This window comes from Porites lutea, chromosome 1 (genome assembly GCF_958299795.1).
Source record: "Porites lutea chromosome 1, jaPorLute2.1, whole genome shotgun sequence".
Lineage (NCBI taxonomy): Eukaryota > Metazoa > Cnidaria > Anthozoa > Scleractinia > Poritidae > Porites > Porites lutea.
Window position 1 is genome coordinate 24,644,627 of NC_133201.1, and position 27,912 is coordinate 24,672,538.

General features: G+C 37.5%; 2 protein-coding genes across 2 annotated transcripts in view; one reads left to right on the forward strand and one right to left on the reverse strand.

Moving 5' to 3' along the window:
- LOC140926712 (uncharacterized) overlaps positions 1-27,912 on the forward strand; it is a 737,711-nt gene that overhangs the window by 472,233 nt on the left and 237,566 nt on the right. The gene's annotated exons all lie outside the window — the stretch shown is intronic.
- Positions 165-3,182, reverse strand: LOC140952978 (uncharacterized). Its single transcript, XM_073402449.1, has 5 exons — positions 2,802-3,182; positions 1,690-1,763; positions 1,436-1,542; positions 1,027-1,127; positions 165-317 (listed from the first exon to the last, which is right to left on the reverse strand). The coding sequence occupies exons 2-5, from the start codon at positions 1,746-1,748 to the stop codon at positions 165-167; spliced, it is 420 nt and encodes a 139-aa protein (XP_073258550.1). The 5' UTR covers positions 1,749-1,763; positions 2,802-3,182.

The window sequence follows — 27,912 nt, forward strand, 5'->3', positions numbered from 1 at the left end:
GATTTCGTACTTATAACGCAAAGATATCCTGTTCGGAAACTTGAAGAACCTTTTTATCCAGTTATATTCCAAAATATCCACGGTTTCAACGACGCTTCTGAGAAATTTTGATAGCATAGGCGATTTGTAATACAAGTCTAAGTGCTCTACAAGGATTCTATAGCCTACCAAGCCTCGTTTTCAAGCATTCGAAACCAGGTCGTTCCGCGCGGCCGCCATTTATGAATACGGTGTATGGTCAAGCATTTCTTTACTTTTTCTCTCTTAGCTTCATCCCAGCCCATTCTATCAACAACAGCTACTCGTCGCACAATTTTCTAAAAAACAAAAAGATATATATCATCAATTAGTTTTTATGTCAACATTTGCTCTCAGAACACAATGGGCTCATCTAGCTATAGAGAGCTTATGCAGTGTGCATTGAACATTTAAATGTAAAAATGCACAAAAAATCAAAGATGTTAATGCTGATATCAACTACCTTACATAAAAAATAATAAAATGATAGGGTTTTCCACAATAGAACCTTGCTGTAGCCTAAGCTATGCAGGGCTGTCACTAAGATTTCAAGTCGCTGGGTAAATATTAATGTAACAAATAGGTGGGGAATCAAACAGCTAGGGACTACTTTTGGTTCTATTTTCCTATATTTTCCCATGAAACTATCTGGTGACCACATTCACAATAGCCAGGAAAAATACCTGGCCCTGCCTCTTAATGACAGCCCTGACTATGGCTGCGAAAGTAGACGGTGTGGGTAAATCTAGTTTGATCTTGGATCTTTAAAATTACATTTATATCGTACTGCAGATGCTAAATAAATCCTGCAAGTTCTAAGGGGAAGTCTTTTATTGCTTTAAACATAAACATGACCCCTAGTCTCCTTTGATGCAAAGAAAGATTGTCCAAGTGGGGCCTTTTTAGGAAAGCTGGTACATGTACTTGCATCCTATTAAGAAATCTTTCAGTTATAACAAATCCTAGACTTACAGAAAATGAATAGAACTATAACAAAGGTTTTATTACCTCTCTTACTCTTCCTTGTCGTCTGCAGACAGTATTGTGGTCCACCTTCCCTCTTCTTTTCCTTGTATCCTTTAGGCTTCTCAAGTATGTAACATATGATGCTGAAATCAAAGACAAAAATAAGACCTCTATTGCTATTTTACTAAACTGATTAGTGCTGAAGACTCTTGTATGTAAAAACCCTTCAACATTTTGTGTAAAATAATTAAAAATAATTCATCAATATAATATCTTTCCTTTAAGAAGAGACAAGATTTAGCACTGTAAATTTGAAGGAATGACAATCATTATGAAGCAAACAGCTTGAGACAGCTTAAAATGCAATAATAATAGTGTGCCGAATGACTTGTTTAAACGTCCTTGCTTTAAATAAAAAGCAAGTAATTTCAAAACTACATCATGCACTTACCTCTTAGTTGTGCAGGTGACCAAGGACACTGTTCACTTCCACCATAGTCATTACTTACTACATCAGCAATGACTGAAAAAACACCCTTGTTTCTTGTTGAGCTGGCACTACAAAACAAAAGGAAACAGCTGTGAGGTAAGAGAAAAAAAATTGGCCAATGTTGACTACAAACACGGTGTAATAAGCCATCTAAGGTTGAAAGCAATAAATACAACAGATGAAAAACAAGCAAGCCACTGTGTTAGTTACTTTACCTTTCCTCCAGATAGAACCCTTGAAAATTTGCATCGTCGTCCATCAATGATTTGTACATCTTGCGAAATTCAGTCTGAAACACACAAGTAACAGAAAATGATTAAGTATTGTAAGCGTTTGCAGCCTTAAGATGTTTCCCTTAGCCCCTAATACCAACTGAGGGTGACAAGAAGAGCTGGCAATCCTTATCTCCAGGGCCGACTTGTTCAAAGCTCGGTTAAGATAACCCAGGGTTTGTGCGAGATTTGAATTAAGATTTGAAAGCTTAAAAAGCATTTCAGTTTTAATTTTTTTGTCTACAAGTTGACAATTTGAAGCTCTAAAAATATCAGACAAAAATTATCTGATAAAAAGCTTTTGAACACAAGAAAAAGAAACCTGGGTTAAATTTAACCCCGGGTTAAGTGCTAATCAGCCTTCGAACAACTGGGCCCAGGTCATTACTGAGCATGTACCATAGATTGATAAATGCATGTTTTCAGAGCTTGGAGGTATTCCACAAGTGTTTCATGAGGATGCTGGCACAATATACTTACGAATAGCACACAGCAATGGAGTAAGAGCATTTTGGCCATCTATTGTTAGTGCCTAGACTTCTTATTAAACCACTAGTTAATACTAGTTTCACTATTTCAATAAATCACATCACACGAAAAAATCAGTATGAACACGGCTTCAAAATAATAGTTTTGACATGGGTTTTAAAACAACCTTATTAAAGAAGGTTGTAGTTTCAGCAGCTCATATTATCTTAACTTACACCACTACACAAAATTTTTCACTCAAAAGTCAAAGGGCCGGCCCCTCGAGTCGTTTACCACGTGACTTGTTAGTTGTCGGTTACATCAAAACTGCACGGAAATCAGCAGATTCACGACAGTTTTATCCATAAAAATTGTTTTGAGCTGCATGTCTTTTATCAATTTCTACAAGCTTACTGAAAATTTCTCAACTTAATCTGACGTTTGCAGTAAATGTGACTACATATCTCTCTATTGACACAGACGCCCTCCTTTCTCAAAGGGAAAAACAACACGCGTCTTACAAAAGAAGCGTCCTATGTTTAAATGGCCCGAGTAAGCCCAACAGAAAACGAAAAACTGCTACTTACCCGACACCTTGTAGGTACGTGGACTTTCGCTGATTTATGGGTTGATTTCTTGCCGCTTCCATTGGTTTGCTCCTGCTCAAGAAGACGGCACAAAGAATCCACTTTTGATGTCAGTTGTTCTATCTTGGCGCTGTTCTACTCTTCTCGTTCCTTCAATTCCTCTCTCAAGGCTTGGTTCTCCTTAAGTGATTCGTCAAGGAGTATGGCATATCTGTCACCTAGGTTAACGTCTTCGGAATTTCTTGGCATTTTAAAGCGAAATTTATACGCAGAACATATATCAAAACGTGCACGTTGTGATCGAAACTTCGCACTGACCCAAAACGACGCCAAAATTCGCGCCTTAATGATGCTCTCCTTTCTGATCTGTTGATTGGTCTGTTAAGGTCACATGATAACGAAAATATGTCGAACTCATCCGAAGAATAACCGATCTAGTCCGAACGTAACTCTCAACTCTGCACGTGCACAGCGATGATTTGTTTACAAAAGCTTTTCGACCTTTTCGTTTTGAAAAACTTTACCATCATGCCAAAAGACACAAGTTATTTTTGTGGACACTGCAAGGAATATCTTGGAAAATCAACATTTTATAAACACAAAAAGCGATATTACAATCATTCATCTCGAACATGGCAACTCGTCAACTCGGCCAAGACTTGCGGAGCAACTTTGCTTATAGATCAAGACGACATTTCGTTTGATGATGACCTTTTGGAAGAAAGCTTGTCAGAACTTCAAGGTTTGTCGGTACTTTCTTTATAATGTTTAGCTTGTGTTACTTCATCAGTTTGTAATTAATTAGAGACTGTAGTGGGGCAAGTGATAAACGAAACACTTTGTATCAGCTTAATAACAAAAGTGTCCCAGACATGTAATTTTGGTTTTAGTCATAGTAAGTAAATCAGGTGATCACTATGGCTACTGCTTTATAACGACATGGATATCCAGAGATCCCTTTTCTCTGTAATTTTTTTGAACAATCTGGCTTTCCTTTGGCGATTACAGGTGAGACCACATCTTGTTGATTGGAGGGTCACCGGTGGTGCTTTTGAGCTGAAAATGATTGTGTAGGCTGTACATTGGCTTGAAGAGGATAATCATCATTACAATTGCCATAATAACAAAGAAAGATTATGTCCCAACCAAATAAACCTTAAGTTTGTTTTCAAGAGGACTTTAAGATTAAGAGCTTTATTTTTGTAACCACAATATTTCAATACTTTTTCTTTTTCAGAATAATTATGTTGCTGTTTTGCTGTTCTTACTGCACATTAATTTAGGATGTACAGTAGTTACATATGATAATATTATTATTGTAGTCTGGGGAAATATTAGCACTGGTCTTTGTCAGACTTGAGAAATTACAAAACAGAGCGGCACTCGGATGAGCCTCGCTGACAGGCGAACAAACCAATAAAAAACGTTAATGTTCAATACAGTGAACAGGCAAGTATCCGAATATATATATCAGAGAAATTTGCCCGTACCAATTCCATCCACAGACATAATCGACGGGGCTCTCAACACAATTTCTTTGTTCCAAGACCATACACTGAGGCATTTAAGAAAAGTTTCTGGTATAATGTAGGTGTGCTATGGAATAGTGACTGTCGGTAGAGGCTGTGCAGGCCACTGGTTTAAATAATTTCTTAATAAATATTAAATTATTAGAGTAGGCAAGGTAGGAGTTTAATAAATCTTCGTACTTTAATTTTAAAATTAGAATAATTTTAATAATAATATTGCATAAGTATTATAAATTATCATGGGTAAACTTAAATTATGTCAAAGTGCACAACTCCTTTGGAGAGCACATTTTAATGGAAAGGACTCTGTTGTTAAATAATAAAGTTACTGCAGGGCATCTGACAGGATGCGGTGGTGCGGATCCGCATAATTGACCAACTTCCGCATCCTCCGCATCTTGAGGGCATTTTTCCGCACAATACTAAAAAATTGCTCCATATAAGCAAAGGTGGAATTGCTTACCGTCCTCAGAAGCAAAATTAGTGAAGAGATTGATCATTTTGAAGAAATATTTTGCTCAAATCAGCGAGAAAATACTCTGTTTGTTCGTTGCTTGTTCGTACACCACATTTTTTAACCCCCCAGGCGTTCCATGCACTTTCTGGGGTGTCCTGGAAACTAGTTTTTTATAATGCTAATTTCTATTGGATAGATGGCGTTTGTATTTTAGCCAATAGCAGGAACTGATAGAAACTGCGTTTGATACGAGCGCGGGAAAGTCGAACGCGAGAGACGGCCTTTGAAAACATGTAGATCTGTTTAAATCGATCTGTTTAGTAAAGTGTATTTTCTAGAGTCTCTTTCACTCCTTCTGTTGAGTATGGATAAATTTGTTGTTCGTGAACCGAAAAAGGATCCTCATTTAGCTGTTAACAAGTCAGCAAAAGATCGTGCTGCGCAGTATCCTGGGGTTTTTCACGCGGACAATGGTCTCCTTTTCTGTTCCACTTGTAATATTGTTTTAGATCACTCAAGGAAGTCTGTGCTCGATAAGCACTTGGAATCTGTGACACATAAGAAGAAAGTCAGCAACAGTGATGGAAAGCAGCAAACCCTGAAAACGGCATTTCAGTGCAAAACGAAGCCACAAGCTGAGAAGGTGAAAGTGTGTGAGGAGTGGATTGGAACCTGAACGTCAGCAAATGTACCACTTCACAAGTCCGATAGCCCGATCATGAGACAATTTTTAGACACCCGGGTGGTAAACGGGGGAGCTATTCCAAAGGCTTCACAACTTCGGGACTATTATCTTTTTGATGTGTATCAAGTTGAAAAAAGCGAGTTGAAAAAAAAGATCGAAGGCAAACCTGTAGCACTGATGGTGGATGAGTTGAGTGATGATGAGGGGAGGTACGTACTTGACATAATGGTTGTCATTCTTGATTTTGATGAGTTGTCTCCTTCTGGGAACACTGTGGCTTATTTATTAGATACGCATTTCTTAAGTGCAACTAATAACAAAACGGTATCTCAAGCGGTCGTAAAAACGGTGAATGACTTCATCATTGAGTTTGATAACGTGCGTGTGTTCAATTCCGACAACGTTGGATACATGAAGAAGGCATTCAATGACACACTGTCGTGTCTGTTTCCTCTGTGTGTGCACATTACCTGTAATAGTCATGTGGTTAACCTGGTTGCTTCTGACTTCAAGAAAGGCTTTAAAGAGGTCAACGAATTTGTGAAGTGTTTTAGGAATTTGTTCTTTATTCCAAGCGGCAGAAAAAGCAGATTTCTTGCGTTCTTGCGGAATGCTCTTGGCCGTGAGGAGGGAGTCAAAATGCCACCAAACCCAAACACAAAAAGTTGGGGGGCATGGTTCGAGTCCGTTCTTTACCATGCAGAACACTACCAACTTTTTAATGACTTTATAAAAGAGGAACTTGATCGAGGCAGGAATGTTGCATGCAACTCCCTTCTTCGCCTGGAAGAAATGTACAGCGATGAGATCTTTATGAAGAAGCTTGGTGCGCAACTGGAATTTTTGAAAGAGAAGTCACCAACCCTTAAAATTTACATTGACTTTTTTCAACAGAAGGTGCCACACATAACGGAGGTTCACAACAAGATGGAAAGTCTCATGTACTATCTCGAGCAAAACACTCACTTGTCGGAAGACGATCTTGCTTTTTGTTTTCAAAGCAACATCTTCAGTTGTGAGGAGAGGGAGGAACTTGTTCTTCTTGCTAATTCAGCCTTCACTTCTGCCCATGAGAAACTACGAAAGTATGTGGTGGCAGGTGCTCAGCCAGCCTTAGAGTTTCTAAGGCAGGTACGTTTACTTGATCCAAGAAATCTCGTCTTTGCAGACCGCACCATTGATGCAAACGATAGCATTCCTGGATTTGATGCAGTGTCAAGAAACGAATGGGATCTGTATGTAAACCATCTTGGTCCTGAAGCTATCAAAGGCAGCACAGATGGCAACCTAGATCTTGTTCTTTTTTGGAAGTCATGTGCAAGCGACCTTCCCGAGCTCTACAAGATAGCCTCGTGCTATTGCACCGCTACAGCAGGCTCTTACGATGTAGAACGGGCATTTTCTGCATATGATGATATTCTTGATGACAAGCGACGATCCCTAAATCAAAGCACAATCAAAGCATTCCACTTTTTAAATTGGAATCTCCGGGTCCAGTTTTCAGATGAAAAGAAAAAGGATCAACCATCAGCCACAGTGCCCCTCTTGAATAAGCGAATGCCCCAAAGCACCGTAAAACAAACTGCCGAGAAACAGGAACCAAACAGCACTCCAAAGTCACATGTACCAAAGAAAGAAATGAAACAATCCCAGTACACTGAAGACATGGGAAAACCAAAGACACGTGTACCAAAGGAAGAAATGAAACAAGCCCATCACACTGAAAGCATGGGAAAACCAAAGACACATGTACCAAAAGAAGAAATGAAACAAGCTCAGCACACTGAAAGCATGGGAAAACCAAATGACCAAAAAAGGGGAACAAAAAGAAAAATGTCAGATTCCGCCGTTAAAACGAAGAAACCGAAAGAAATGAGCGGGAAGTCTACTATAGCATCTATTAGTAGATTTTGTTTTAGCGGAAGGTCAGCCAGTACTTCCAGTACTTTGTCTGCAACGTGCACAGTGGACTATGGACTAAGCCATGACATAGTAACTGTATTTGCGAGAGAAGATACCTGCGTCTTTCCTCTGTACAAAGAGCCTCTCGTACAATTTTTGCTTGATGACATGACCAGGTTTAAAGGAAGCAACTTAACAGATAAGGAGGACCTACAAGGTCTTATCGGCGGTAATACGACTGATAAGGAGAATTACCTTAATAACTTCATTATTGACGAGTACTTGAAACTCCTTGCAGCTGAAGCTTCTGCACAGGGTTTGAAAGCTGAGACAATTGGATGGGAGCCTTTTGAGAAGGCAGCTGGTCTGAAACCAGCCAGTAACATTTTAAAGGGGAAGGCTCCACTGCTGGAACAAGACATCGTCCTTGTACCTCTCAATCCAGGACAAAGTGAACATTGGTCGCTTTTAGTTGTTAAGCCCAAAGAAAGGGAAATGTTTGTTCTCGACAGCCTAGCAGCATCATTTGTGAAGCCATCCACAAAAAACGCAATCGTGAAGATGTGCGATCTCCTACAAGAAATTGATCCTAAGCTAAAGCCCGAAGAATGGAATTTCTCTACAAACACACCACAGGACATTCCGCAACAATCAAATTGTTATGATTGTGGCGTTTTTGTTTGTGCATACGCTAGATGCCTACTTTTGAAATCGTCCCTGCCTGATGACTTCACAAGCTTTCGAAAGCATATGGTTCTAGAGCTACATGGCGGTAAAATTCAAGGCTTTGACGAGTTACCTACACCGCAAGAGGAAACGTATTATGCAGTTGAATATCAGAAGTCGTTTTACATTGGCCGTGTCCTTCAAAGATCTGATGATTCACATGCCATGTACAAGTTTCTCCACAAATGCAGTTCCCAAATGTTTGACTGGCCAAAGCGCGATGACATCGAAACTTGCCATGATTCGTGTGTCTTTTTACGGGCCTGTGTCTGTTGTCGGAAATGCTCCATTTACTAGCCCACAGTTGATGGAGATAGATCAAGTATTTAACTGGCTACGAAAGAGCAGGAAAACAAAGAAATGAAGTAATGATGGAAGCCATTCTTTTAATGGACTTTTCAATCCGTATGTACGAAACGTTGTCTATTGAAAAGCCGAGAGCGTTTGTTGTTACTTTTTTTAATTGTGTATTTAAAATGTTTTTGATGCGGTCACTGACAGTATTATTCATTCAGCGCTATTGAAGTTGTGGTTACCGTAGGAGTTTTGATGTTTGATGGAAGCTGTCAATTTAGGACTTTAAAATCCGTACGTACGAAATGGTGTGCATTGACAAAGAGAAAACAATTATATTACTTTTTGAATTCTTTATTTTAATGTTCTTTTAATAAGTTATTGTACTTTAAGGGCGTGTAATTTGTCATACTGTACCTCAAAATGAAAGATAAGGCACATATTACCAAAAACTGTAATATCGATTTACAAAAGGGGCGTTTGAAACTGTCTTTTCCGAAGGAAAGAAATTTAATGATCTTGTTAACTACTTTGTCTGTGACTCCTGGTATTAACGACATCCCCACTTTACTGTTAAGTGTACTTTCTTTTGTGAATGTAAAAAAAAATGAAACTTCAAGCCAAGGATTCAGCAAGAAAGTATTATACATTGCTTATTATGGGAAATAAATTTAACTTGAACTACAGTGATCGGGGTTCACTTCGATAATTGGTATTCACAGAACATCTGCGAGAAACGGAACATTTTGGGACTGCTTCCGGTGTCCAGTTTTCCTCGTCCGCTCTAATGCCTGGCTGCTAAGCTTAAAATGTTTCCACGAATTGAAGAACAAAATCATGTCGAATCTTCGCGTTAAGTCTAAGGAAAAACTGCTTTAAATGAAGAAATACCTGTCAAAGAATGGCAGAAAAAGGTCAAGCATGATAACAAGCATTATGTTTAAAAGATGTAATGAACTCAAATTCTTGGTAAGAGCTTGTTGATATTTCCGTTTATCGTTTTTACCGTACTTTGCGTTGAAATGAGCGGCGTAGCCGTGATTGTTTTGTTAGAAGTGAGCGGCGAAGCCGTGATCGTTTTTTTAGAAATGAGCTGCGAAGCCGCGATCGTTTCGTTGGAAATTTCCGCATAATCTGTTGTCTTTTCCGCATAATTAGCACTTTCTTCCGCATAATATTGCCCGAAATTTCCGCATAATTTTTCATTTTTTTCCGCACCCTGTCAGATGGCCTGTTACTGATTGATTGATTGATTGATTGATTGATTGATTGATAAAATAATTCATGGAAAATACTGAGTGATAGGTATAAACTTTGTTGAATTCTTCTTTTGACAATTAATCGTAGAGTGTGATGAAAATGTCGTCGTCAATGGTGTTCCAGATTATCTTGATGAAGACAGGAACAGTAGCTTTAGTTTTGACTTAACCGAGGTATGTTTGTGTTAATTAATAATATACTTGCCAGTCTGTCATCTTAACACATTTGCCTCTGGGAATCTCACTTAACATTGCATTTTGAAGCTGTTTGAGCCATTTTGGGTCCCTGTCTGGCTATAAAGAGCTAAAACTTACTGAAAAGAGATAGTTTGTGGGTTTAAAAGTGACACAGCAGTCTTGCACTTTTTCTTATAGCCTTTCTCTCCTCCATTTTGTCTCTGTTTCCTTGTCTAATTTTTAATTCTTTTACTGGAAATTAAATTAAATGGGGTCTATTAAGGTGCAAGAAGTTTTTTAGGAAATATTTCAGTTTCTTGGGATTAGGTGAAAGGAAAGATAGGTGGGGAGTAAAACTAGCTTTTTATGGGATTTTTTGTGTCAATGATACATGGTGTTTTGCCTTTCATTTCTCTCTGCTGGTCTCTTTGACCAAATCATCATTCTGGTATACTTTGAAAGATATCTTCACCCTGCACAGGTTAGCTGACAAAGGTGTCCTTGGCAGTTAAAATACATTTTTTTTTTGAAGGAGTTCATCTAATTTCATTCTTGCATTCAACTGGTTGAAGTTTACCTAATCAAGGATCAATTCACTTGCATAAGTTAATTATGTTTGACATTGTAGTATTAGGTTCTTTATTTTAATACCTTAATCTCCTTAGCAGATGCTTTGTGAAAACAGTAGTTGCTTTCTAATACTACCACAAATGCTGGTCATTCCAACAACCTAATTCATTGCTCATTTACAGTCCTGTGCATACAGTTGTTAGTAAGTGAGCAACCAAAATGTCAATAGTTAGTGTTTGTCACTTAATATTGTCACTTTAACAAGAATCAAACTACATGTGATCTTTTCCAAGGAGATATTACCCCTCACACTTTTAGCTGCATCAAAATAAAATAGAAAGAAAATTAATGCTTATAATTCACAATAATTTATAATCCATCTTTTAATTTGCATTTCATGATAAGGTTCATCAAGAAGATAAAGATTCAGAGACTGATGAAAGAAGTGGAGAGGAGCAAGAACCTGAAATTTGGGAAGATGTCTTTGAAGAAGATTTTCTAGCTGATGTTAACAGTAATGACAGTTGCCCTGAACCTTCTCCAAAGCAAACCAGGACTCAAAAGTTGACATCACTTGTCCAGTGGCTTGTGTATTTCATTTTAATGTGGCAGTCATTATGCAAGTTAAGTGACAATGGTCTGGAGTGGCTTTTGCAGTTTCTTTTTCAGTTCATTAATGTACTTTCTGATTTGTCTGGCTGTCAATACCTTCAAGAGTTACTGGGAATCATTCCTTCCTCATTGTACCTTCTACGGAAGTTTGCCTGTTTTGATCGTGATAATTTTACCAAATACGCTGTTTGCTCTAAATGTTGTAAATTGTACAACATGAAGGACTGCACAGAAATTGACCACAGAGGACGACGAGTCATAAGACATTGCAAACACAAGAAGTATGCTAGGAGTGCCACTTGTGGAACACCTTTAGCAAAAAAAGTGGTTCTCGCCAATGGCGCAGAAGAGTTTTATCCTCTCAAAGTTTATTGTTACAACAGTGTCAAAGAAAAGCTTGGAGAAATGCTTCAAAGAGATGGCTTTCCACAACTCTGTGAATCCTGGCGTGACCACCAAACTGAAGAAGGCCACCTATCTGACATTGTTGATGGACAAGTGTGGAAAGACTTTCAAACTGTTGGTGATGAACCCTTCCTTAGTTCACCAAGGAATTACTTGTTTATGCTAAATTTTGACTTTTTCCAGCCTATCAAACACAGGAATGATTATTCTGTTGGTGTCCTATACCTTGCTAACCTTAATCTGCCTAGAAGTATTCGATTTAAATGGGAGAATATCATTGTTGTTGGTATTATCCCAGGCTTGGATAAAGAACCAGGCTCTCTAAATGAATTTCTGTTGCCACTTGTGAAAGAAATGAATGTTCTTTGGAATGGTGTGTATCTAAAGTCAAGTATATGCCGTTTACCACTGCGTTTCAGAGCTGCAATTGCGTGCATTTCTTGTGATGTTCCTGCTGCAAGGAAACTTTGTGGCTTCAAGAGCCATAACTCTCATTATGGCTGCTCAAAATGCTTCAAGTTTTTCCCTGGAAATGTAAAGGATTCATTTGACTTTTCTGGTTTTAAGAGGGAGGAATGGCCAAAGCGAGACATACGATCACATAAACGACGTGCGAGAGAGCTTTTGAAGGCTAAAACCAAAGCCGAACATGACAGATTAAGTAAGGAGTATGGTCTGTATTACAGCGTTCTTCTTGAATTGAGTTACTTTGACAGTGTGAGATTTACCATCATTGATCCAACGCACAACTTGTTCCTATAGGAACAGCAAAATCAATGTTCAAGTTGTGGATGGAAGAAGGTCTCCTCGAGAAAGGAGACATTAAGAAAGTAGAGGAGCGTATACGAGAATTTGATGTTGGAACAGGGCTGGGAAGGCTGCCACACAAGATATCAGCAAACTATGGCTGTTATACAGCATCCCAATGGAAAAACTGGACGCTTATATATTCTCTATATGTTTTAGACGGGCTTCTACCAAAGGAGCACTGGCAGTGTTGGCAGGCATTTGTGTTAGCTTGCAAGTTTATGTCAAGGCCTGTAATAACTCTCGTGGAACTGCAAAAAGCAGATTTGATGTTGTTACAGTTTTGCCAAAAGTTTGAACGCCTGTATGGTAAATCTAAAGTTAAACCAAACATGCATCTCCATGGACATCTAAAGGAATGTGTCCTAGACTATGGACCAGTCTACAATTTCTGGTGCTTTAGTTTTGAACGGTTCAATGGCATTCTAAGCAGCTTTAAAACTAACAACCGGTGCATTGAAATACAGCTGATGAGAAAGCTTCTATCAGACCACTTCATTTCCTGCTCTACTCTTCCAAAAGAGTTTGAGGAAAACTTTCTTCCACTTTTGTCACGTAGTGTCACCAACAGTGCAGAGACCATTACTGACATTGTAAATTTGGGACCCAAGCTTATAAATGCAGCACTTGCTTCTTACTTGTTGGCCGTTGACTGGAAGAGCCTGGAGGCAGACGTCCATCTCCCTCGTTTTCACAAAGTGAGGAGTCTTGATTCTGATGAACTGTCGTCACTACTTTCTGTTTATCAGTCTTTGTATGGACAGTCTATAACAAGCATCAGCTCTTTGGCAAAAACTGCGCGACGGTTTGGCAGTGTCATTATCGGTCAAGAAAAGTTTGGTTCCAGGCGTGAATGTCGATCACTGAGGTCTGCTAGAGTCATTGCATCTTGGACAGATGACCAAGGCATAATCAGCCCTTGTGCTGAACCTCGACCAGGTAGGGTGGATTGCTTCCTTCAGCATACAGTAAAGATCGGGGAACAAAATCAGCAACACGTATTTGCTCTTGTAGACTGGCATGATGTGGACGAAGACAAGGAAAAGTATGGGAAGCCTGTGGAAGTTTGGAAAAAGGCATTTCTTCCTGGGGGTCCATCTCGCTATCTTCCAGTGGCAAGAATCTATTGCAAATTCGCTGTAGCAGCTTCATATGAGGATAAAGTTGTTATCATTCCCTTGAATCGTACATTTTCGTAGAAATATATGCGTTCACTAGGACTTAGTAAATGTTACACATGCAACGTATTTTTTCAGCGGGTAGTCGAAAAACTGGAACCAATGTTTTAAAAGATTAAGTCATGGTATATGTCAAGTCTAAGTTTTAAAGTTCTGAGAAGAGAGACACGACTGTGAAATAAAGTAATAGGTGTTACATGTCAAAAACTAACTTAATTAGATTAATTAACAGATCTACTATTGTCTGACCGGAATTCCATGTGGGAATTAAATTAATTACCATTCTCTCTAACTCAAGGTTAAAAGTGAATAAGTGAACTCCTCTTTATAGACCCGTAAAGAAGGGGAAAGAGGCATAAAGAACGATGCGTAAAGATGCGTAAAGAAACTTAAAGAATCGTAAATATTCATATCATGACCTTATCTGACACTAACGGAAGACAACGGGAGACATGAAAGTAATACTTCATTCGCAAGTTCTTAGATAATGTAAACTAAATCAAGTCAATTTTTAAAGTTGTAATTTACGCTCCTTTAACGCCCTTTACGAAGTGTTTACGTGGTTTTCATGTTTACGCTTCTTTACGCAACTCTTAATTTGTTCGTAAAGAAATCTCACGACATTTACGCATTTTTACGGAAGTAGAAAAGATGCGTAAATTAGAAATTTCGTGCTGTGTTTGATAGGCCAGCAAACCTGGAATTGATTGAAAGCTAATGGAATCCAGTACGAATCACGCCTTGCAGCTAAGGTGTTGTTTGCCTATGGTGCTACTGAACCATTGCCGACTCTGGAAATGTGGTTGTCAAGGGTGAAGGGCGACCTCTGCTTGGATGAGAGACTGCAGAGACACTCAGTTTATTACATGTCCGTCCCCTTCCAGGGAACAGTGTCGTGAGTGAGCATTCTGAGGATGATATTCGATGGAGGTATTGAGACTTGTTTACAGGGATTGGTCTTCTCAAAGGTTATGAGCTTAAACTCCATGTAGATGATACCGTGAAACCTCTTGCTCAGCCAGTGTGAAGGATACCATTTGGTCTGTGCGAGAAAGTGGATAAGAAACTGGACAAGTTGCTACAAGCAGATATTATTCAAGAGGTTCCAGAAGGTCCGAGCATGACAGGAGGCTATTTGCGGTGTTGGATAGCCTCAAATGGGTCAGGTTGATGCTTATAGTGGCAAGTGTGAATTCTGCCTATCAAGGCTTACCTTTTTCGGGCACAAACTGACTAGTTATGGTGTTAACCCATCCAAAAGATTGCAGCTATCCAAGAAGCGAGAGTTCCAAAGGACATCAGTGGGGACAGGTCGTTTATGGGACTAGTGCAATACGCTGCGAAGTTCATGCCTGCCAGACGTAGGATCATTAGCGCGATTTATAAAGGACCTCACGAGGAAAGGTGTTAACTGTATAATAGGGGGGCAGAACAGCAAACTGCTTTCGAGAGGCTTAAGCAAACAATCATGCACGTGGACATGTTGGCATGCTACAAGTTCGGTTCCAGGACAAGAATCATCGCAGATGCTTCACCAAATTTGTGCATAATGTCAGCTGCTTTCGATTTGTCATAAGGGGCAAACAAAGTTAAAGAAGGTACGAGTAAATGCCAATGGGGGCATCTAGTTGGTAATTTAAATTGGCTTTTGATGTCATTGATTTTGACCGTAACATTGCTCTCTCTCAGAAACTTTTTGACGGGTATCCTGTCAGGAGACTACAATCCTCTTGAATGGAGACAAGGACAAAGCAAGAATATATGATTCTTGCATCTCCAGACGCCCTTCAGTATATGTTGTCCGAGGAAAACGACAATGATACACAACCAAGCAGTGGCCCAAAACCAAGGAAAACAAGGAAACTACGCTGGGAAAGAAGTAAACTGAGGAACATCAAGGCCAAACTGGATGAAATATATTCAAACCGCTCAACTGAAAAGCAATGACGAGTTGGTGCTACTGTGCCCCGTAGTGAAAGATCTTCTACACGGCCATGTCCGATTAGCGGCCCTAGCTGGGTAGTTCGAAAAGAAAGGCCATAATCTTGTGATGTAGAGACTATAATTTTGCTTTTGTTTCAAGAGAACGTTCTTAAGAATTTACTTTTTCAAGCATGTCGCGATCATAATCGTTTTGTTGGTTTATTTATAGAAAAGTGTACAATTGCAATAATTCTGCAAATGTATGATATACATTGTTATTGTTAAGCGACGTATTGTTATTGCGTCAAAGGTGTGTATCCAATTTTTTAATCTAGAGAGCAAATATCTACGATCTAGCTAGCAAACAGGGTATCCTAACGTAATTGCCAATAAATATACCAGAACTACGTAGTACTGTGCATGTAGTACTTACAACGATATCGATAGCCACATTGTGGAAAGTATAAGTAAATAAAAATATTGATGTGAACTGATCTGCTGGATTATTCGTGTGTCGTAGTTTATAAATGCTAAGGGACTTAAATTATGAATGCAAACACGTGATAGCACTCCTGAGCCAGGATTCCGGAGACTTTTATTTGGCAATAAATTGGTCAAAATTCATCCCTTAACTGTAAAAAACCAAATAGACAAGAATGATTTAAAATTACGGAAACACGAGATTACCAGCCAATAGCTATCCTGATTATGGAACGGAAACAGAAGATGTTGATGCTTCCAGAAACGTTTTCTCATGTTTCCGCAAGTTCTGCTATTAAGTCCGTCTATGGAAACAAGTGTTTCTACGAACGGACACTTGACAAAAACATGTAAGTGGTACAGTTCCACTGTGAAACAATGTGACAGAAACACCAGAAATCGTCACATATCTACTAGCGGAAACACATGTCAGCCATTACATTTCCACAACAGTTAACCGCACTTCTGCTACGTTTCAGTTTGCAGATTTGTGGTCTCTCGTCCTGTGTTAAATGTTGGAATTTGTAATACCAATGTGATCACAAACATGTTATGCTTTCAGAGAGGAGATAGAAAAATAACTCTAGATTCTGAGATCAAGACGTTTAACCTCCTGCCTTTTGAAGCAAAGTTTATTGATTGACTGACACAATGTGATTTGTTGCAGAATGTGTTGATGTCTTTAGGGAGACTGGTAACAAGTATGTCAGTCAAATCTACGAGCATGCCATGCCATGCCATGCCGAGTTGTAGTCGGTCTAATTCCTTTGAAATTGCATCCCAAATGCTTTGGGAAGAAAGAAAACCTAGTTAAGAAAAAAAAGAACAATCATTAATAACATATTAAGTTATTTATGTCTTAAGAATGATCTACCAGGTCCGTAAGAAGCAATGTTCGAACTTTAATTGTCCAACCCCCCTCACCTCTGGAATTTCCTGGGCCTCTAACCCACCCGGGAATTTCCCATTCCTTCCATGGTGGGGGTTTGGATATTTTCTGGAACCATACATAGTATGTTTAATATAATTTGTTGAAAATTGAAGTTGGGGACATGTATTTTCCATTAAATTTAAACTATTAAAAGTTAATGCGACTCATGTGGGGTGTATTGTTTATTTAATTCAATTTGTGCCAACTGCAGTAATTTAAAATTTGTAACATCCCATGTTTGCACGTTTAAAACTATGTGAGAACTGAGATGGTCAATTACGTGAGAGAGATGATGTTATCAGGTGGTGTGTTATTACCCACTAGAGGCGTTATTGGAAAAAGAATCAAAAGATCTTATTGGAGTCAGAGACATCAAGCTCACAGAAAGGCAGACAAGAAGAAAAGAAGGAGTCAACGGTTTCTCAATAAAAGGAACTGTCTAACAATGGTAGGATTATACTATTTTTCACTTTCATACTCAAGATCAGAAGAAAGTGTACGCTTGTTACCCGCACCAAATCAAGTGTGTTTTAAAACTGTTTGTGAAGTAGTTTAAAGCTATTTAAACGATTTAAGAACTATTTTTACCACAATTTGAGCTATTTTTATTATATTTCACGACTAAAACCATAATAGCGTTAGAAGTTTGAATTGTATTTGACATCTATTTGAATAATATTTATAACATTTTCCGAGGTTTTCCTTGTATTTGAAATATATTTGCTATCAAAAGTACATTTTAAATACAGTATTTAAACTATATTTTCGGAAAGAGAGTACTGGCGAGTTGCTAAAATCTTTTTAAATACTGTATTTAAACTGCATTTTGGAAAGAAGAACCTAAAATCAAAGATTTAAAAAGTAGTTTTTACAAGCAAAGTTCAAAATCAGGTTTTAATTAGGATGTTTAAAGACTATTTTGAATATACTTCCTCGTCTACGACCTTAAACAGCTCATAAATAGCATAGTTAAAACATGTTTGAAGAAGGTTTAAGAGGCAGTTCAATTTAAATTGTGATTTGAAATGACGAACATCTTGAAATCTCTCCAAACAGGATTAAAACTAGCTGTTTTTATTGTATTTTCACAAACTATATTCATTTAAAAGGTATTTAAATGGAAACCTGTTTCCAAACCTAACTTAAACAGGCTGTTTATAGGGTGTTTTGAAAAAAACCGGCTGTCCTATGGTAAGAAATATACTTCAAAGGAAAAAAGTCAACCAAATTTATTTTTAAACAGATTTTAAATACTGTTTTCGGGGTATTTTTAAAAATTTATACCCGCAGTCACGGACTTGAAAAACAAAATGCAATAGACATGCAGATACAGTCGGCCAAAAGAAAAAAGAACTCGTCGTCTAGACACAGCCCATTCTACAAAGGCACTATTCATATAGATAAGCCATCTCGACAGAAGTGTTTCGTCGTCAATCCAAAAAAAATTGATGAGAATTCTCAATTCTGGACACATCCGATTTCTAATCATGCGTACTTAATAAGTAACCAGTAAGTATCAACGCCACAAAATTATTAAGCCTAAATCCGCTAACAAACCAAGACATTGAGCTGCCATACAGTTGGGACCTAATGCATCTTCCAACAAAAACGAACAATCAGCCTTAAACTTCATCAGTCAAATAAAGTATCGAAATATGCATGCATTTCGAGCACATCGACCGGTTTGATAACGCGCGTTGTGTCACAGTGTGTGACAGTGTAAAGATCTATCGATCCCCAATCATTATTCATCGAATCTCTCTGTGTATATCGCTACACAGCCAGATTTTAAATCAATCATTGATCAGTTACCAAGTTTTGAAACTTCCAAAATTCGCATCAACCATAACGTAACATTACCATGCAGTGTAATCTAAATACTAGTAGTAATCTAATCGATTTTGACACAGAACCGCAGTTACGGTGGACAAAGATAGAATAAGCCCTGAACAAAATTATATAAATAAACGCTCACCTCCCGTGTTGCATGAAGAACCAAACGCTCAAGAAATTTCCCCACATCGTTATCCTACGTTTATAAATCATGCTGGATGAATAAAATTTGCTCGACTTAGCACGCGCCCAGGGACTTCCCGCGGAATAGAGTCACGTGGTAAAACCACGTGCTAAGGAACAAAGCATCTATGTATTTTAAAATTATGGCGGACGGCTGTTGATGGTTGCAACGTGCGTTGCGTTGCTCTTTACTGCGCAAAAAGAGTATTTGTCAACTCTGTGGACTGTCCAGACGCGCAGATTTTGTTTTAATCACGAATCAAAATGTCTCCGAGTTGTCAGCGACTGGCTTTTACTGTTAAAGGAACGGATCTAAGTTCAACTGGTGGATACACGTACTGTATCGGTGTTTGAGTCTTCGCGATGCGAATAAATGTGAGTGCGATTGTTCCTTATTTTAGAATAATCTGTCATTGCAACGTCTAGGGATACGTGTTATGAAAAGGACAGTTGGATATCTGGCCTTTCGAAGAGCGCTGTCAATTAATTTATTACCAAGAACCATTTTGGATTTTGTTTATATGCAGTGTTTGCATACCGGTCGTTTTGATACAAAGTAATTTCGATACACCAGGCAATACAACTCGCTCAGATACAAATTGATTCAGTCGAGATTTACAACCAATATTTCGCGACATTTGTTTTTCTTGCTCACGTGCAATAACTATACATCAGGTAATCGCAATATTTTTGCAGTTTCGTATCGAAATGACTCTTTTCCTTTACAGTTAATTGATCAGGTTACATTCTTGCTTTCACGCCAAATGTGTCACGTTAATTAAGCTTTGTGTCCGTCCTCTTTCGCTCACACATAGCAATAACAACCACAAAACCAATAGTGAATGCTCTGGCTCAGGCCTTGCAAGCTTCATGATGATTTTAGTGGAATCAAATATTATTGTGTTACGTCTTGCGAGAATGAATGTATGTATAGTTGGCAAATAAAATTCAATCATGAAATTATATATTATAGACATTTAACTTATTATGTTGACTCATTTAAGCCTAAAATGGTTATTTTTCTGCTTGGGAATTCCTAAAAAGTTTCAGGAACATGATATTTTGACATTTCGTTTGTTACATGTAAACAATCAGGACCTTATACATACACTCACATGTACAGCTGGTTCAAGAAAGGTTGCTTTGGGCATTGGGAATTGAGTAATAGTAAGCTATTGTTTGGTGGTGACTCAGGGAAATCATATTGCATTGTTTGGTATGCCCAAATGCCCAATAGCCAACCTTTACTTAATCAGCAATATACAGTGTAGCTTCTGGAGAAGCGACAACCACAAGCTATAAATGACATCCAGTATTTTCATTGATTACATTTTAAACCAAAATCTTCTAATAATCTCTTGTCCATACAAAAAAATATGTAGTGACTTTGTTAACCTCTGCATCCTGTATTCCTGATGCATAAAAATCCCCAAAGATGCAAAATAATAATATTCATGGCATGCATTCCAATGGATGCAAAGGTCCATAAAGAAACTGAACATGTGTATTTGTAGAAATATCCCGTCTGTGTATTCTGTGGCAGTTATTATGGCTGTTGTTGAAGGATACATATTTCCTTTAGCCTTTAGAAGGACTGTATTTTAATTTCAGTTTACAACAGTTTATTTTCTACTACTGTAGACAACTAGAAGAATTTGCAAGAAGATAATTATAAATAAATAAATAAACAGAACATACAGTAGTGGGACACCCAAAATAACTAAAAAGCTAAACTAGCCAGCTAGATCACAGTTAATTTTTATCTTTGTTTCGGAAAGGCCAATAACATCAAATTAATGCTGTAGATCTGATAGCAGCATTGTCAAACCATCATGGTTAGCAGAAAGGCTTCTTATGTTGAAATGAATAAAAATTGTAGAAAAGAAAGGCATAGATTTGCTCTGAGAAGGCATAGATTTGCTCTGATTTGCTCTTTGTACTGCAGTAATACAAAGTTTTGGAGTCTGTCAAGCTAATAAGTCAGATTAACTGTCTTGTTACACAAAGGCCCAAGCATTTTCAATTACAGACTTTTTTTTTACCTGGGACTCTATGTTTCTGGACTGGGACTCAATATTTTTCACAAGATGAGTCCCAGGACTCACCATAACTATTTGTAACCAAAATTACTGAATATATATTCACGTCTCCAACTTTTCCATTGAAAAGCAATACCGCCCAAACATTTTGTTGCACCATTCTTGTAGTTAACTCTTTGAAAATAGACAAGTAATGTCCTTTTCTGACAATCCCAAAGAACTGTTGTTTATTTAAGCTACGCAGATATCCCTGCCAGTTTCTTTGTATAGCCTGTACTACAGTGTATCTAGCATCAATTCTGTTTGCCTTGTTCATATTCCTTCTGCACTAAAGAAGAGTAATTTATCAAGTCCTAAAAAATGTTTTCTTAGGACCTACACCTGGATGAGAGTGAATCCTCACTTTTTTCTCTAAATTCAAACAATTTTATACAGACACCCATTCACTAATAGTTATTAGGACAGTGCTAGTAATAATAACTTAAGGAATACAAAAACCTTTTTTCAGTCAACAGATTCTGTCCCAACTAATCTTGGTTAGTCTTACTAATACGGTTTCTTTCTTATCAACTGTTTGCTGTAATAAGACCTGCAGTGTACATGTGCTTTTTTCAAATTAAAAAAAATAACACTATTATTTAATTGAAACATCATGTCAATGTTCACGGATTGTTATGTTTAATGATGCTAGTGTCCTGTTTTATTTCTCTAGCAGTACTTTTTAAAATTTTTTTATGGTCCCCTCAGTGTCTGTATTAACAGAGTTTCACTTTTTGGTTAAAAGTAATATATGTCAAACAGTCATACAGACTTCTTGTGAAAGTAGGACAGTATCATGGAAATTAACAACAAAAACAGACTGTGATGTACAATTAAGAACTCAGATGCTATCAATACAGTGTAGATTATATATTTTGTACCCTAACCCTCATTCCTGAATTAATGGTGGGGGAAAATTGCCTGTCCCAGCAACAGTACAAGTTACTTAATGATTGTTGGATAAGGCAGCTAGAAGGCATCTTATTATATTTCGCTTAGTTTTGCCAATTACATGTACAGTTAACAATTAATGAATGAGGCGGAGTATCTTATGAAGAATTATGGAGATCTCGGAGGGTGTTATCCGCCTCGACGGATAACACCCTCCTCGATCTCCATAATTCTTCATATGATACGAAAGCCGAATTCAATAATAGTTTTATCATTCATTCAAAATAATTGCTACTTTAAAAACATAGCTAAAACATGCTAACCTCCATCGATCCATCGATGTTAAGTTCATCATCGATAGTGCACGTTTAGGTTTGTCCAGTTCCACAAATATTCTCCAAATAGCAGATGTCGCCCTTCGAGTTCTCTTCTTGCTGTTCTTGCCACGTTTTTAGCTATGTTTTCGGCTAGTTCTTACTCTTGAAACGAGTGAAATGTCCGCCATTTTTCAAGTTGACAATCAAAACAACTCAACCTCGTCCCCAGGTCTTCTCGGTTAACGGTGCCTTAACCTGCGAAAACGCTGCATTTTTTATGTTACTTCCTCGTTAAAGACAAAATTCTTCCAAAGTTGGTCATCAGTAACTGGTTATGGTGAATGAAACGAGTGCTTTTAGCCAATCAGAGTCAGGAAAATATTTTGAATGAATAATCATACTTGTTATTATGAAACTTTGCCTTAGAGAAGAAATTACCTCTAAGCAATATTAAATCAAGCTTCATGAAGAACAAACAAATATAATTATGTCTTTTCGGCATTCTTATTGGCCTCTCTGTTTCCAGATCTGTAGCTGTTGTTTCAATGAATGATCGTCAGCGTCCAAAGAAATTAGTGTCTGATAGGCCAGGGCTAGTGGATTCTGCCATCGGGCTACTGATTTTTGTTCTTAACTTGCCCGACAGGCAAGTGCTGTTTTTTTTTTTTTTTTTGGGGGGGGGGAATTCAAATTACAGAAGGATTGTAATCAATGCTGCTAATCAAAAAGGGTTTTGGGGCTAGTTGAAATGACTTGTGGGCTACAGTACATGTTAGCTACAGCTTGCCTTAATGGCAGGCTGTAAAACTGACTTTCTTTGCACCCTGGATCCTTTACTGTTTTACTAGGCAGTTATTACTGTACCAACTACCTGTGACCTTTGTTTTGTTCAAATCAATTTGGCTAATAGTTGTATTATAGTAGGAACGAAAATAAACTATATCTTTCTTTAGAAATCTTTATTAAACCTTTAGTTAGTGATTTCATTAGACAATTTTAGAATACACTTTTCTAGAAGTGTTTTAATTTTTTAACAAACAATCATACAACTGTATATGAATATGGTGAGTTTTAAGGAAAATTCCCAAGACATACATGTACGTGGTTTAGACAACTCCAGATATAAGTGATGTCATTTTTAAAGGGTTTTTCAGCTGGCCTTTAAGAGTGTTTTTGAAAACTTGCTTTTATTTTCAATTTTTGTTACAAAGAAAATGCTTAAATTTTTATTTTATTTGTAATTAAGAACAGGTTAAAATACCATCAAAAACAGGTTAAAACACCTTTAAAAGCAGGTTAAAACACCTTTAAAAACAGATTAAAACACCATTAAAAACAGGTTAAAAACACCATTGAAAACAGGTTAAAACACCATTAAAAGCAGGTTAAAACACCATTAAAAGCAGGTTAAAACACCTTTAAAAACAGATTATAACATCATTATAAACAGGCTAAAACACCATTGAAAACAGGGTTAGATAACATTTAAAGCCAGTTTAAAACACCATTCAAAACAGGTTCAAACACCATTTAAAGCAGGTTAAAACACCTTTAAAAACAGGTTAAAACACCATTACAAACAGGTTAAGACACCATTAAAAACAGGTTAAAACACCTTTAAAAACAGATTAAAACATCATTATAAACAGGCTAAAACACCATTGAAAACAGGGTTAGACAACATTTAAAGGCAGGTTAAAACACGATTTAAAACAGGTTAAAACACCATTTAAAGCAGGTTAAAAGACCTTTAAAAACAGGTTAAAACACCATTAAAAGCAGGTTAAAACACCTTTAAAAACAGATTAAAACATCATTATAAACAGGCTAAAACACCATTGAAAACAGGGTTAGACAACATTTAAAGCCAGGTTAAAACACCATTTAAAACAGGTTAAAACACCATTTAAAGCAGGTTAAAACACCATTAAAAGCAGGTTAAAACGCCTGTAAAAACAGATTAAAGCATCATTATAAACAGGCTAAAACACCATTGAAAACAGGGTTAGATAACAGTTAAAGCCAGTTTAAAACACCATTTAAAACAGGTTAAAACACCATTTAAAGCAGGTTAAAACACCTTTAAAAACAGGTTAAAACACCATTAAAAGCAGGTTAAAACACCTTTAAAAGCAGGTTAAAACACCTTTAAAAACAGGTTAAAACACCATTAAAAGCAGGTTAAAACACCTTTAAAAACAGGTTAAAACACCATTAAAAATAGAATTTATGACCTGTTTTAAATGAAGATCTCAAATACAATTAAAACAGTTTTAAAAATATATCAAAATTATGTTAAAAATAGTGTTTGGTTTGGTACGGGTAAGTATACAGATGTGGATTCATTTTCCTAGGGAAGAGAGTGGATTCAATACCAAATGTCTTACAGTAAAGTTACATGGAATGTTAGCTGGGTAGGAGGTAGGGTTCATGACCGGAAAAATGAACCCCCTCTGAGGAACAAGATAAATTTATTCTCCAGGGCTTGGTTGTTTACAGCCAGTAGGTAAGCCAGGGTTAGCGAGAAATTTGAATTCAACTGCCTAGCACATTGAGCACAGTGCTTGTGTACATTATGTGTGCTTGCGAATCTAATGATTGTTGTATCACTAGCATGTACAATCCCATGAGTACTGTGACATCAGTATGACTTTAAACTCAACACCAGTTCTCTGTGGTGTCATGTTCCATGCATTTTAAAGTACACAGAACACGAGCAACCCAAGAAAGTGGATAGATTCTGGAAAAACCTCGCTATACAGTTAATGAAGTGCCGCTGACCAATTAGTATTATTATATAATTAATCATTACTATTTTGTTAACAAATCACTGTTCCTTTTTTCCACAATGGTTTCAATATCAATGTCTCATAAAAGTACAAAAATGTTAACTTCCAGGAAAAGAGTTGGGAAGTAAGGAAAGCATTGGACAAAAGCATATGGCCGTAAATGGAAAATATTTCACAGATGGGTAAAACGTAGTATTTTTACTTTACATGTAACCTAGATATTATTGTACTGTAACTTGTTTATTTGTCTATTCAACTTCATATGGAAATGCGCTAATGTCACTTCTCTTGCCAAAGTTAACAACATAGAGGATAAAGGGAAAGATCTTAGACCTACTTCCCTTACCCTCCTTTCACAAAATTCGCTGAACATTTTGTTGTTCAAGAGCATGTGAAGCCAGCTGGTCTAAAAACGCTATGCCCAAGCCAGTTTGGATGTATCGCAGGTTCCTCTACTACGCATGCCTTAGCACATTCTCCATGTTTGCACTCTCGATAAACCTTTGTCACAGATTACAGCAGGGCGATCAGACCAGTTTGGATGTATCCCAGGTTCCTCTACTACACATGCCTTAGCATACTCCACATGTTTGCGCTCTCGATGGAACTGGGGACTGTCTATACACCTTTGTCACAGATTACAGGAAGGATTGATCATAGTCTGTTGATGACCAACCTTTTCTAAAATGATATTAATCCTTACATCATAAATTGGATTGCAGCTTTCTCTCCAAAAGGCAGCAAAGAGTCAAACTAGCAAAGAACTGCTTCTTGGAATGGCGTTTGGTTTGTGCAGGGGAACCATAAGTTACCAAACCGAGCCACTGTCTGTTTCTCGTAATGCTAAACGATCTCAAGGCAGATACTTTGAGCAGTCTTTTCAAGTACCTAGACAACACAACTGCCTACAAGATAGTGGAGAAAAAATGGACTAGTCGTGAGAAGCCTATCCTTGGTGAAGTGCCTACATTGTCTGCCAAGAACAAGTTCCAACTCCACCCCAGTCAATGCAATGAACTAAGAATAACCTTTGCATGCTCTGACAAATCAAGAATTCGTTGAAATCGATGGTTGTAAGATTAATACAGTACAGGTAGTTAAGCTATTAGGCTTCTATATTCAAGGAGACATTAAGTGGAATTCTCATGTAACAGAAATGCCAAAAAAAAGCTGCCAAACGCTTAGTGCAACTAAAGAGTGCACAACAACCAGCTGAACAAGTACACTACTCAGATGCCCTGTCACGTTCAGGCCTTGGTACTTAACAGCAAAAGACAGAGCTCTGTAATAAACTTTTTGACAAAGTTGTAGAAAATCCCCTTAATGTTTTGCACCCTCTCATACCATTCAACGAGGGATCCTCTAGCGACCTCAGGAACTCTACATCATACTGTGTAAAGCCATGCAAGACCAATAGTTGCCGTGATACTTTTATAAACAAATGTGAACGTATTTTTGACAATTTATAGTTAGTCTAAGAGTTTATATATTTTCGCAGTTGTAAGATTCATATATTTAGCAATTATACTTCATAACGTTTTTCTATCATTGTAAGACTTAGCAATTTAGTCCACACTGCTAGTAAGGTATTCAACAGCCACACTTGCATGCACGAGGGTAATGAAGTCCAGTATCATTTAACCCTTTAATTCCCGATATCAAAGTAACGATTCTCCTTTTGTCCTCATGCGAAGAAGGAAGTTGTCAAGATATTAAGGGAGTTTTTTTTATCAAAGGGAATCACATACTTTATTCTCACTACCTCTTTGACTGACTTAGCACTAATATTAAAGAAGTGAGTTGTTTTTGCAACCAAAAACATAAAAAAGTTTATTCTAGGAGAAAAATCTCTCTCAATGCTTTGAAATTATTTATCCAAACTTTAAACAGGCCACGGTGATAATGGTTAGTTCTTCAGGTCACATTATTCTTGTACCAATTCTGTTAAGAGGTTTCCAGAGTGGCTGTTACACGTAGTGAAGAGAAATTGTTTACCTTTGCTAAACATTTCCTGTATTCTCATGACATGAATGTTTGCTTATGTAAAAATTGTATACAGTACTGATTGTCACTGTTCAGATTTGGTGCTGAAAGGTCAATAAATTTTGACAACAGGTTCTTTTCAATGAAAAGTACGCTCAGTAAGCCCACGAAAAACCTTTAAAGGAAGGAAACATGTCACTTATAGGCATACAGGCTGTTCAAAATTGAGTCTTCAAAAAACAGTTTATATTTTCGAGGAGAAAAGGTAGATTTCCTATCATCAAAAAACACTAATGAAGGCTAAAATTTTGGTCAGGGTTTTTAATCTTGCATTTCTGTGCCTCACACTAAAAAAAAACATGAATAAACAATGGTGTATTCTGGAATGACTTTCTCCATTAAAAAAGAGGCTTATGGTATTTGTAATGAAGTATATCTGCAGATGTTCGGCATTGCAGCTCTATCTAATCATGAGTTAACTGTAGTTAATGTCTGTAAAACATTTTAGTAATGATGCAACATTCTCAGCTGGTTTGGGTCGTTTTGTCAATGATTAAAGAGCAGAAGTAAATAGTTTCCAGATGAAAAAATCGTTCATGACAAAAAGGTCAACTTTTGTCTGTTTAAAGCTAAAGATATGTGTAGTACACTCTGCTAGTATAGTTGAATTCTGACTTCACTAACGCTAGAGCCCTGGTGGTTCAGTGGTTAGAACGTCCGATCTAGTGTGCGGAAGGTCGCGAGTTCGATTGCATGGTTTCTCCTTCTTCCTAGTGAAAATGTTCCCTGAAAGTGTAAGTGTGCTTCTCACTAGTACATCATTAAAAATTACTTTACTGAAACTAGCAGAAGCCACATGAGAAACTGAGCATAGAAGTGCAATGCACTCAGCTCCCAGTACAGAAGTGTAGTACACTCTGCTGGTATAGTAGAATTCCGACTTGACTAACTCTAGAGGCCTGGTGGTTCAGTGGATGCCCGATGTAGTATTCAGAAGGTTGCGAGTTCGATTCTCGCCCAGGGCACGAAAATTTTTGTTGCCCCGGGCGAGCATGGTTTCTCCTTCTTCTAAGTGAAAATATTCACTGAAATTGTAAGTGTG